At 40.7% G+C, this 12676-nt stretch overlaps 1 protein-coding gene across 2 annotated transcripts; it reads right to left on the bottom strand.

Moving 5' to 3' along the window:
• Positions 1-7280: 7280 nt before the first annotated feature.
• On the bottom strand, positions 7281-12243 carry LOC134627782 (MAP kinase-activated protein kinase 2-like). 2 transcript variants are annotated; one of them, XM_063474166.1, is made up of 11 exons: positions 11954-12243; positions 11588-11843; positions 10370-10509; positions 9689-9753; positions 9522-9601; positions 9045-9171; positions 8793-8868; positions 8515-8639; positions 7916-8001; positions 7757-7837; positions 7281-7667 (listed from the first exon to the last, which is right to left on the bottom strand). In XM_063474166.1, the coding sequence occupies exons 2-11, from the start codon at positions 11834-11836 to the stop codon at positions 7431-7433; spliced, it is 1266 nt and encodes a 421-aa protein (XP_063330236.1). In that variant the 5' UTR covers positions 11837-11843; positions 11954-12243; the 3' UTR covers positions 7281-7430. The 2 variants fall into 2 exon arrangements, with proteins under 2 accessions (XP_063330236.1, XP_063330235.1); XM_063474165.1 differs by having other exon boundaries at positions 11588-12242.
• Between the last annotated feature and the right edge of the window lie 433 nt (positions 12244-12676).

Genomic DNA, 12676 nt, shown 5'->3' with positions numbered 1-12676 from the left:
TTGGCCTTTACACTGTTTATGTCTGGATAAATAAAGTCAGATTTTACTGAATTGCAAGCAAACTGAAAGCAGGCAGTGCTGTTATAGTACAGGAGAACAGAGCTATAATTTGTCTATAATGTGTGCTCCACTTTGTTTATTCCGTGGGTGTACATTAAAGCACATTTTTAAAAAAATACATAAAACATTACACCCCACAGAAATCAGAATATTTAAAAACATAAACATTACAGTCATGACAAATGTTATACAGAAGACAAGTAAAACATACACTTTCAGCTAGATTTCCAGAAAAGAAAGTAAAGCAAAAGAGTAGTTAAAAATTCATCTGTTTCTTCATCTATCTTTATATTGCTGTAGGCTACATTTAAGGAAGCTGGGATTTACGTTGGGAAGTGAAAATCTGGCCCTTTGTTATCTATTTTAGTGACATCTATGACTCTAAACTAAGACTTAGCATACTGAACTGATATGATGGCATTTTAGATTTTTTTTAAAATGCACAATGTGGCTTTTCATTTTACCACACGGGCCTTATGGCAATTTAATCTGACCGCTGCTTTGTTTGACGATCAAAGCCAAAAAGCCGCATCTTTAACTACATTTACAGTACAAGCTGACTTCCAAGATCTCCTAAAGGAGTCCGTCATTGGTTAGTATTAGGAATAGTAGCAGTAGGTTCTCCATCTTCGCTATTGCTTTGCTGAAGCATCCGTTTTTCTTTGAACGCTTCTCTCAGTGCAGCCAGGATTAAGTCGCCTGTCTCTGTTGATTTTCGGGAGCCAGCCTAACAGCACAAAACACAAAAGTTTGTTCAGCCCACCCACTGTGTACGAGTATGGATGCTCAATGAGATCTTTTCTTCTTACATCTTTGAAACTTGCACTCTTTCTGATCCTCTCTGTAGGAGCTGGCGGAGGGGGAGGTGGAGGGAAAGGAATCGGAGTGTTTGCATGACTCTCGTCTACCGTGTCCATGTCCTTTGGTGTTTGTTGAAAAGTGTTGCTGTCTTTGATGGAAGGGACCGGTGGCAACGGGCCCTTCTTCAGACTGAGAGAGATGGAAGCCCCTGCAGATCTTGGCAGTGTCTGAGAGATTGGGCCTGTGTGCATATGACAGAACACTGTCTTATTAAAACATAAACAATAGTATTTTTCCTGAAAATAAACGTAAATAAATAGAGCACATACTAATAAACTTATCGGGATATAGTACCTCTGCTTCTCAGCTCTCTCTGCACAGCCTTCAGTCCTCCAAACTTGTTGATGATGCAGTCAACAGCTTCAGCAATGTCTTTGCCTTTCAGGTCTTCTTCAGTGAGTTTGGCCTGCATCAACAGCCTCCTCATAGCCGGGTCAAGATCCTTAAACTTCACCAAACAGACATAACAGGGAATGATTTATCATGCTATTATTAATGACTAATAACAGCTTAACAGTTACCCCATTAACATTTCACTGTACAGTTTGACATACAGAACTTGAGGCTGGAGGAGCTGCCGTGGAAGATGTGTCCATAGGGAGATCTTTCTCCTCATTCAAACTGTGCAATGGTTCAATTCTAAAGAGAACAAAAAAACACAAAACTCTTTAACGCTCTTTCCTTCACTCTAAAGACACGAAGTGGTGCTATCTTTCTCACCCCAAATCATCAGCAGGCAGTTCCCTCGTTGAACTGCCCACTGCTGTCATTTCAATCATGCTGGTCATCTTTTCTGTAAATATAAAGGTTGTGTTAAAATATGAGACAGGGCTAAGCCTTTGAGAGCATTTATACGTGTAGATGTGTTTGTTGTTATTCTAACCACAGGCAGCCTCCACGGTATGATGAAACTCCTCTGCCTCAGTCTCATTTGCAAAGTTGACGCCTACCTGGTAGTCCTGCAAAAACACAGCAAATCTACCCAAATCCAACCTAAAAGTGGCACTCTGATAATCATGAGGCACGCACCGATGCCAAAACAGGATCACTTACATCTGCGGGGAAAGTATGGAAGAAAGCACGCGCTGCAGTGTACTTGAATGGAATGTACATTTCCTGCTCCCACAGTAACTTGGCACGCTGTGTTTCAGAATGAGAGGAGTTGTTAGAGTTGCACGAGGAAAAGCACAGGCGCACCCATCAGGATGAGTCTTCCTATTGTTGCTGAAGGAAACCTCAAAGTAGAGGAAACACTTCAAGCTGCCCCGTGCTGTGCCATGCTGGAAGCAGCGTGCACGTTTCAGCGTATGTGCCAGTTTGAGTGGGTGGAGTGAATGTGAGCAGTAATGTTCTTTTTACCTTGACGCAGTATAAGCGCAGGAAATAGGAATGCATGGACGAATCCTCAATGAGACACACCACACCGCATTCTAAGCGACTCCAGCTTGGCCTCTCCCCTGGGGTACTTATGGCCTGTAGTATCTGTGCTACTGTAGATTTCATCAGCTGAAATAGACAGTAGTGGTGTGAAGTGCATCAATACATGATGTGCAATTTATTAAGTTACAAGACACAGGCATGTTTATGTTGGTGTTAAATTTTAGAAATTGCCAATTTAATGCAACTTCCTGGTGTCTTTGTGTAAATGTCTCTTCAGTAATTATCTTGTGCAGTTAGCTTTGGTTTGTTTTTCTGATATTTTGCATTAACCCTGTCCTTAAGACACTGTGCGCCCGTCCTCCTACACAATCACTTCTTTAATGAGTAACATCCGATTTTAAAAAAAGAAATCATTTGCTTTCGAAACCAGCTCACGTTTCCTGACTGACAGTAACCCTTTGAGTCATTCTAGTTTCATTTTACAGCAAAGATGCTGCTCCTCAGAGAGACTGATGACCTCTTTTCCATTTAACTTCTTTCTGTTGCTTCAATTAGGTAATAGTGGACTACTTTTAAGTAAACCTGTAGTTTAACTACATTTTGTAATACCTTTATGGTTGTTCAACTACATTCAATTTTGCGTGGTGATTCAAATAGAGTAGCTTTTTTTTTTTTTAATAGTTTTTGTGCACTGAAATGACGAGACATGTGCAGAGGAGGGATAGTGGCTATATTAGACAAAGGATGCTAAAGATAGAGCTGCGATGCAGGAGGGGAAAAGGAAGCTCTCAGAGATGCACTGAGCACTTCTTCACTCCACTGACCTCTTTTCACTGCCCACGTGTTTATATTACCACTGCAGCATGCCATTGCCTTTTTGTCTTCTCTCTCCCTTAGTCTGTGTTTTGTCCTGCCTCCCTACAATCTCTTTTCTTTTCTCTTCTCTTACCCCTCAACCCCCAGCTGGTCATGACGGATGGCTTTCCCTCTCTGAGCCTGGTTCTGCTGGAGGTTTCATTCTGTCAAAAGTACATTTTTTCTTCTCCCTGTTGCAAAATGCTTGCTCATATGGGGTTACTTGATTTGTGGGGTTTTCTCCAATACTGTAGGGTCTTTACTTTACAATTTAAAGCACCCCGAGGCAACTGTTGTTGTGATTTGGGGCAATATAAATATACCTGAACTGAACTGAATACTGTAATATAGTGCAATTTGACCTGCCTTACACCTCTCTTCCTCTAACCCTGCAAAGGCCCAGGCAATGTATACATCAGGCAGATAACCATACACACTTGACCTATGTGTAGTGCATGTGAAAAGTGGTGGAAGCTGCTCGCTGTCTGCAGAATGCAAAATCCAAACCTCAGTCCTATAGATTTACCACTGCCTTAGGCAAATGATTACAGCCACTAATAAAACATTTGTTTTTATTTGAGAGCTAATGCACTTGAGTAGAGACTTTTTCTTCTTTCAGCTCATCACCACAGCTGATCTAGCATTCTTCTCATCTGTCACAACAACCCTCTGCATGTCCTTCTTCACTAGATCCATGAATCTTCTCTACAGTCTTTCTCTTTTCTTCCTGCCTGGCAGCTCCACTGTCTACCGTCTCTCCTGTGCATGTGTCCAAACCATCTCTGCCTTGTTTCTCTAACTTTTTCTCCATTCTGGTCACTCCCAATGAAAGTTTAAGCATCTTCAGCTCTGCCACCTTCATCTCCACTTCCTGTGTTTTTGTTAGTTCCACTTTCTCCACACCGCACATAATAGCAGGTCTAAGTCCCATATTGTAAACCTTTCTTTGTCCTGTTAGCTATCCTGCTGTCACAAATCCCCCCCCCCCCCCCCCTCCCGACGTTTGTCTGCACCCACTCTACCCTGCCTGCACTCTTTATTCTTCTTAAGCAGAGACTAATCAACATGTTTTTCCTTTTCTTTTAATGAAACCAAACCTGGAACCTTTCACTTTTCCAGTGACATTTAATGTTTCAGTTCATGTATATTAGAGTTTCTGTCGATTTTTGTTGTCATTGGAATGTTTTAGCATTATAAATTGTTATAATTGTATTTCATTGTGGTGGAGGTGTGTGGGTTTGGCTCAGCGACAGGGGATGGGTGGAGCACGGGCTAGGCATTGTATAATTATGTCTCTTGTACTTGTGCAGTAGTACACTTGGGCCAGGTGTGTGGAGTGAGTATGGACGGGCAGTTGGTGAGGTTTTGTTAGCAGGTGAGTGAAAATGACATTGTTTGGAAAGAAAATTTTACTGTGAAAGCAAACACAAGTAATAAAGGAAGGAAGCACCATAAAAGAACCATCTGTACGTGTCTCAGGGAACCCACAATGGCAGTGACATGCTGCATCATAAATTACTGTCAGTAGTTTGTACTTCAAACTGCATTTTCAAAGCAGCTTTTGCTCACCACAGGCAAGTCAGCCTCATCCATACCACATAAAACATGGAATAACAAGACTGCAGACTATAAGAGATTCATCAAGATATCTAATGTTCTCTGTTGTGCTGATGACACAGTTACATCTGTCTAGAATGTGTTAGTCAGGCTATACTGACCCTCCTGGATCTGGATGTGTGTTCTTCACACTACAGCTATTCAGTTTAACATAATTCAGTTTTATCTACTGAGTGCCAGTTCACAACAACAGGCGCAATGCAGTTTGTGTGCATATAAACACAGGATACCATACAAGAAGTTTATAGTGCCCTAAAAAGGGGTCATTAACCATTTACATGCCACTATAAAGGATGTATTTGTGAACTCTGGAAGTTAACCACAGAATTTTGTTGGAGGATATAAAAGAATGGTTTTTTTTTCACTTTTGTGATTTTTTTTCTCCATTTAGTATTTTTATGTTGCCAATCAAATGGCCACCTATGGCTGCACCATGAAGACGATGTCTTTCCTATCAGTGTCTCTGTTCTGGGTCTGCTCTGTGTCTTTTTTCCCAAATTGTTTCTTCTTGGTAGTGATAATGTCAGTGTAACGTAATTAACTGGGAGAGCCTGTTTGTGCATAGCCTAATTTGATCTACACCAGACAAAGCAGGTACAGTGCCTCTGTGTTTCGCAACAGAAATGTTTTGGCCAGAATGAACACAGCCTCTACTCTCTAAGCAAAAGAAAACAGAGGGAAGGTAACAAATTCACCACAGAATTTAAAATTTAATTAAATAACTGTCTAAAGCCCTAACACTGAAAAAAATTTTAAAAAATGCCTCATTTATTTACTGCGGAGTGGTATTTAAATAATATTTAAATATTGTGGTTGATGCTCTGGCAACACAACAGTGCCAGACAAAACAAGCATCTGAGACTGAGGATGACAAGATTAGTCTAAATGTAAAACTAAAACAGCTCTAACACATGGCCCATTCATACACCAGGCTCCTTCTGATAGCAGCAGATGATAACATGAAAACAAGTGTGAGCATGAAATGATTCAGAGAGACATACATCATAGTACATCGAGCTACTACATTAATATTATCATCATGCAGAATTTAACAGATGGCGGGAATGTGTTTTACCCTCTTAACACACATTCAATTTTCTCAGCCTTGTTATTTATTTTTCCATCATATTTTACAGCATTTATGAATAAATGTATCAAATAAATCTAACAAATAAACACCAAACATTTTAAATTGGCTGCTAATCTGGTTAAAATGTCTCTACACATGCAGCAAAAATGAGTATATTTCAGCTGTTTTCATAGACATTAATGAAGTGTACCTTAGACTGCGGCTCCAGCAGACCGATGAGGACGCCTTTCTCACGGATCGTCAGGAGGTCACTTATAACCTGACTTCCAGTAATCAGAGCCAAGGCCATCACAGAGACTCCTGTTTTCCTCGCCTTACCTGAACCCTCTTAATCTCGCCTTTCCTCCCGTTCCAGATGCGTCCAGTGGACCTGTCCTGAACACACCACTTCCTGATCCTAACCATAGTTTGAATGGTAACGTTTCCATTACAGCATGTCATCATGCAAATTTATGGACGCCATGTATCCACTCAGTTTTGAGTAACCAAATGATTGAGGGTGCATAATCAAAGGTCACTTGTACAATCGTCAGTGAAACAAAGGAGTACTTATTAATCATATGTGGGATGAAGTGTAAATAAAGTCGTTTTTAAGGAAGACAGTTCCCTGTTCTGGTTGGGGCACAACTTTTAAAGACAAACACACTACTAAACACCTACATTCATACATTTGCTTAAGTTCTGTACCCAAGGAAATTATTTTACTTTCCCTGAATATTTACATTTCCATGTTGCTTTAAATCCATGACCCTTCCAGTGGAAAATATTGACTCATTTTCTCCAACTGCATGAGATCAGGGTTTCACATAGAAATCCCAATAGAAGGCTTTAAAATCTGACATTGTTTAAGATTCAGTCACAAGGTTTAAAAAGTAGTTAGTATAATTATGTTCTCTAATGGTTTTGTGTACATGAAACATCCAAGTTCGATTGCCACACTTGAATTAGAGAGCTTGTGTTTTGGTTTTGCACACTTTAGACTGAAAAAGTGAACAACATTTATCTTGAAGCCAAGTACAACGGGAAACACTAACGGCTTGGTAAAGAAAGACATTTCAAGCAAGCAGAAATGTTTGGCAAGATTAATAACGAGCATGAACCATGTTAACACCTTCACATCTCAAGGTTTATTAGTCCCTTGACAGTGCAGTGACATAACCACGTAAACAGTAGTGACTTGTAAAGAGGAATTAGTAGTTGTATGTTATCTTGCCTAAGTAACTATCTTTTATGGCTTCCATATATCGTCTTTCATTGGTTACAGCAAGGAAAATCAGTTCCTAATGCTTATACAAAATCTCTGCACTGAATACCTTTCTTTATTTTCACTCACAATCAAAAGAAATGTAAAGTTTCCAAGTCTCTTAGTGTTCTGTATAAAATGAGCTGCCATGTAAAATGTGACAGGACACCAATGTAAAAGATAAAAAACAACATTTTATTTCACTTTAAGTAGTAAGAGTTAAAAATAAATGGCATTCTTTAAAGTGAGTGCAGGAACACAAAGAACGAGTAAAGTACAACAATTGATATGTGGATGGAAAATGTTGCTACTCTGGTTTTAATGCTACTTTTCTTCCGTGATCATGTTACCATGTTCTTCAGAAAACAATACTTCTCTCTGACTGTTACACACTCCTGATCCATCTCCATCCCCTCTGTCAGCTTCCTCCACGCCATCAGCTCCCGGAGGAACGGGCCTCTTGCGTCTCTTCAGCAGAGGGTTGTTGGATGTATCCAAGTCTTTGATCTTCACCTGGTCGTAGTCCACGCGCATCGTGGCCAGGGCACTGGTCATTTCCTCCTGTTGGAAGACACAGTTTGTGCTTTAGATCTGAGATAATGCTCTACTGCCATCTTGTGGCCAGATTCTGAAGTAAATACAATTCTCACCTTTACGTCTTCCCATAGTTCCTTGTCCTCTGTCAAAACCTGAGAGGTGTACAAAGGTGTTTGAGGGACCACCATGGATTGCTGTTAAATAAAAACATTCACATCAGCGTGTGCACTGGGAGAAAACACAGAGGTGAACGGGCACAGGTGTTAACTCACACTAATCCAAGGATGGTTCATGAACTGTCCAATGGTCATCCTCTCACTGGGGTCTGTCTTCAGTAACTGAATGATGAGCTGTTTGGCTGCAGGTAACATTAAGAAACACAGTCAAGCAATCCAACAGGGCAACATGCATGTGGAATAAAGATATGTTTATGGGTTTATCTCAGTTGTTATGGTGCAAAAGCTCTAAAGCTCTGAGAAGTGTTATGTTCTCAATTCTTCAGTGATTGGAAACTGGAAACGAGAACTAATGTAAAAGAACAACAAAAAAAATCCTCTTCACTCAAGAGAACAAAAAGATACACACAGACAACACCATGGGAAGTTTAAACATACAGAGATCTAGTGTTGCAAACCATGAGGTTCCTATTACTGTCAGCGGAAAGTTTATGCAGGTCATTTCCACTCTCTCTGTTAAGCACATGATTATGTTGTTAGAGCGTGCGAGGATTAAAGTGAGGCTGAGCGCTGAAGCGCCGTGGCACAGTAATTTACACTGTGTGGACCAATAGCATATTCATTTACAGCCTCTCTCTACTTGCATTTTATTTCACAGCAGTGCAAGTATTGTTTAGTTATTCTGTTAGTCTGACCTTCCTCAGAAACGTCTGCCCACTCTGGGTTCGGAAACTCATATTGGCCCAACCTGATCCTCTGTTTCATGCCTGGAGAGATGGCCTGGCTTGTGTTTGAGTAGAATGGAGGAAACCCACAGAGTCTAGAGAAGAGAAGAGAAGAGAAGAGAAGAGAAGAGAAGAGAAGAGAAGAGAAGAGAAGAGAGAAGAGAACTTTACACTTTCTTAATTTTGCACTATGCAGAATTGATTTTTAGTCATTAGTATTGCTAATTAGAGAGGCACAAGATACTCACAGGATGTACATGATTACACCCAAAGACCACATGTCACATGATTTGTCGTATTTCTCTGGCCCAAGCACTTCTGGCGCTGAATGGGCAAACAGATACAACACGATAATGTGGGCAGAGTCACACAAAAACGTCAATCATATGCAGACACACATGGAGACAGTAATAAATGAAATAAAACAAATTTTGACTCTAATACTGACAAATACGCAGTGCACCTGAAACTCCTGCGATCACATTTCACTGGACACTCACCAACATAATACGGAGTGTAACATGGAGTTTGCAGGGAGTTGTGCAGCGTCATCTCCTTAGCAAAGCCAAAGTCAGTCAGCTTCAGAGTAGCGTTGCTCTCTTTAGTTGTGTAGAGCAAGTTTTCAGGCTGTGGTGAGAATAACAAACAAGGAAAAACTCTTTAATCTGACTGCGTTTTATAAAATCTTTTATTTTCTTTTATTTCTTTTATTAACTGTGTAAATGATTTCCAGGGCACAGCGTACTGCTGCATCTCACTAATACGCATGCAGTGGCATTTTCAATGCATCAACTTTACACTAAAGTTAGATTGGCCTGTCACCATCATCTTATTACATATGTACACTTGACATTGTATTTAAAACTCTGGGTATGCGTCATTTAGCTGTGTGGAGGGTTAACTTTTTAATGCAATGTTGCATATTTTAACCAGACTTGCGGTCTTCAGCAGCTTCTGAAAGAACAGCGTTACAGTACCTTTACATCTCTGTGAGCAATGTCCATGTGGTGGAGGTATTCTATGGCCATGCCAATGTCATGCATGATCTCCGACACCTCTGATTGGAGGATATGAGAGACATGGTAGCGCAGATTGCAATGCAGAAACCATTAAATGAAACTGTTAAATGTGAACTCTAACCCACCTCTCTCTGTGAAAGCCTGGTCCCCTCTGGCCTGAATGCGACTGAACAGTTCCCCTCCCTCCATGCTGAGACAAGATTAACAAAGAGATCAGAACTGGGGCAGTGAGGGTACTCTTGGCAAATGACCACAGTTGTCCGCTGCAATCACGGTTTTATAACAAAGCAAGTCATTGTGCCCGACTATTAACTGCTCAGGCGGGTTCAGTCTTGAGGGTTTTTGTTTGACCACCATTTCTTAGACTTGTATGCATTCAATTATTATTATTATTATTAGCTATTTATATTTATTTATTTTATTACTTCTTTTGTTGCGTTCACTTTGAGTTTTAGTTTAACTGTTTTAACAAGTTAAAATTTAACAGGAAACAAAATAACAACACAAAGGAATAATACACATGCTCACATAAACTCACATTTTTTAATTTTGGCTGTTTGTACGAATAATCACACTCAAACCACCTCTTCAGTGAAGTTATAATGAGTTTTCAAAATTCTGGAGTGTTTAAAACACCATTGATTAATCAGTGAAATGAGAAAATTATTAGTTAGAATATTTACTTTGAAAAGTCTGTTGGTTAAATCAGATTCACAAACTGTTCTCCAATATCTGTAAAAGCCATTTTTAAGCAACGGCTTTTGCTTAAAGGTGCCAAAAAACAGTGCGATGCTGTTCATTCTCACCATTCCATAACAATGAGGAGACATTTCTTCCCATGGTGCATGTTCTCATAGAGGCTGAGTATCCGTACGATGTGGGGACCTCCGGAAGCTCGCCAGTGCAGCTCGACCTCCCGTCGGGCTTTGGGAGTGTCGTAGAGAATCTGTTGAACGTGACAAAATGTTTTAAACATTATAATGAAATGCTTCAAAATTCAAATCAGTGTTCAAGGCAGGCAAAATTAAAGGCATTAAATTACTGCTGTTTGCTGAGCAGTTATTCCAGAGGGAGCAATAAAAGTCAGGATTTTAAAGCTGCACTCAGCACACATGCTGTATCTTTAAAGGTACACCACTGCGAGAGAGAGAGAGGGGCTGAGGAGGGTATCCTGTTTTCCATTACATGTACACGCCAGACCAAATCCCAACAGCTGTGACAATGCAAGCTGAGTGCTGAAGGAGGAAGATATCACATCAACATACATTGCCACTCACACAATACCACTTATTTCATCACCTCCAAAGAAAAGACGTGGAGGAACTGGAGTGATTGCCCTTCCTGCCTAATTCTATAAGGCTTTCCTGCAATCCCATAGCCAGCTGTTTATTTAATTAACACCAGTTCCTTGAGAGTTGCATCAGGAATGACATCCGGTGTGAAAATCTGCCAAATCAAACATGAGGAGCAACCCAATCTGGCGACAGCCTTGTGAATAAGAGAGCAGCTGAAAGTAGCTTTAGAGCTGCATTTCTCCCAACACATAAGCTTTTGTGGGCTCAAAATTGCTGCAAGGATGAGTGAAAAATGCGGGATTTTTTTTTTCCTTTTTATATGTCAGAGACACGGGTATAAAGTTTTAACAGAGAAGCTCATTGTCCACATAACAACATCACAACACAGTAAAAAACTGTGCAGCAGCATCCCAGACAGCATACAACAGCGTGTGAAACACAACTGCTGTCTGGGTAGTTCAAAAAGCAAATCTGCTTCAGGTTACTCCATCCATCCATCCCTGGTTCATGTGTATCACATGATATATCATTCAAAGAAATTTGAAGCTGCCGCACATTAAAGTTTACATTAAATCCTGAAGATAAAACGACATTAGGATATTTGCACAGATCTCCAGTCACCATTACACGGTGCAGACCACAGCAACTGTGGGGAAATGAATAATTGATGGCTGTTCTCTTTCTTTCCAGCGACAACAACAAAATAAAGCGGCAGGCACAGTCACAAACCTTGAGCGCACATTTCTCTCCTGTTTTCTTGCAGTAACACTCCAGTACTTTGCCATTGATTCCCAGGCCAAGGACCTGAGATGTTATTTTGTAGTCATCGGTCACCGCGTTTCTCCTGAACTCCAGTTTGAAATAAGCAGGTGGCTGGAGGTCAGTCAGGCCGCTGCCCAAGTTGGAGTCGCTGTTGGTCGCTGTCCCGTGCTGCGCGGTAATAGGATTTACCGACTGCTCCTCCTGGTAATGATCCATTTTTTCTCTAGAAGCCGACGGTGGCGCAGAAAAGAAAATGTCACCAGGCTCTGCCGCATAAAATACCCAGTGTCATCTTAGCTCATCCACATATATCCAGACGACTTTCTTACTTACTTACAACACGTCACGATCCATTCTTTTTATGGCTGAAGAAAAAAATGAGGCAATCTAAATTTTAAAAAAAAATCCTCGATGTGCAGAAAAGGGAGGGGAATGAGCACCGTTATACTGTCACGGACTTCAAACGAGTTCAGTAATTGGCTGGGTAAATGTAGAGGTTAAAAAAACACAACAAGTGGGGGAAAAAAAATCTCGGCAAAAAATCTGGTACCTTTGCCTGGTCCTCATCACTGTTATCTGTCTCTTCCTGCAAGGCACACCAACCTCTCCAATTCCCTTACGTCAGCGCGACGAGGCTCAAATTCATGGACCATTCACAGTTTTCTTAAAGGAACAATCCCGCGTTAAGACGCAGGATCTCAGCAGACAGAGCAAAAGACCAGAAATGACTGTAGCAAGTACGCGACCGTTCGCCCTCGAGAGTGTAACAGAACGGAACTCGGATCCTCAAGAATGAAATCTGATCCAATTAGCAAGAAGTTGGCTCCCTTTGAGTTTTATATGTATATACAAAGCTATGAGCAGTGCAAAGTGAAGAAATGTTCAGGGCAGAATCCAACTTGTTTTTTTATGTGCTATCAACTGTGACCAACTTGGCCTTGGCTCAAACATCAGTCGTTTAACTCTTACTGTGGAGAACTGCAGCTTTTCTTATTTTACATCCTGTATGGCACATGAAATATAGGGCTTGACATTTTAATTACTTGATATTAATAG

The sequence above is a fragment of the Pelmatolapia mariae genome, linkage group LG5 (genome assembly GCF_036321145.2).
Source record: "Pelmatolapia mariae isolate MD_Pm_ZW linkage group LG5, Pm_UMD_F_2, whole genome shotgun sequence".
NCBI lineage: Eukaryota > Metazoa > Chordata > Actinopteri > Cichliformes > Cichlidae > Pelmatolapia > Pelmatolapia mariae.
This window is presented reverse-complemented; position numbering and strand designations above follow the sequence as displayed.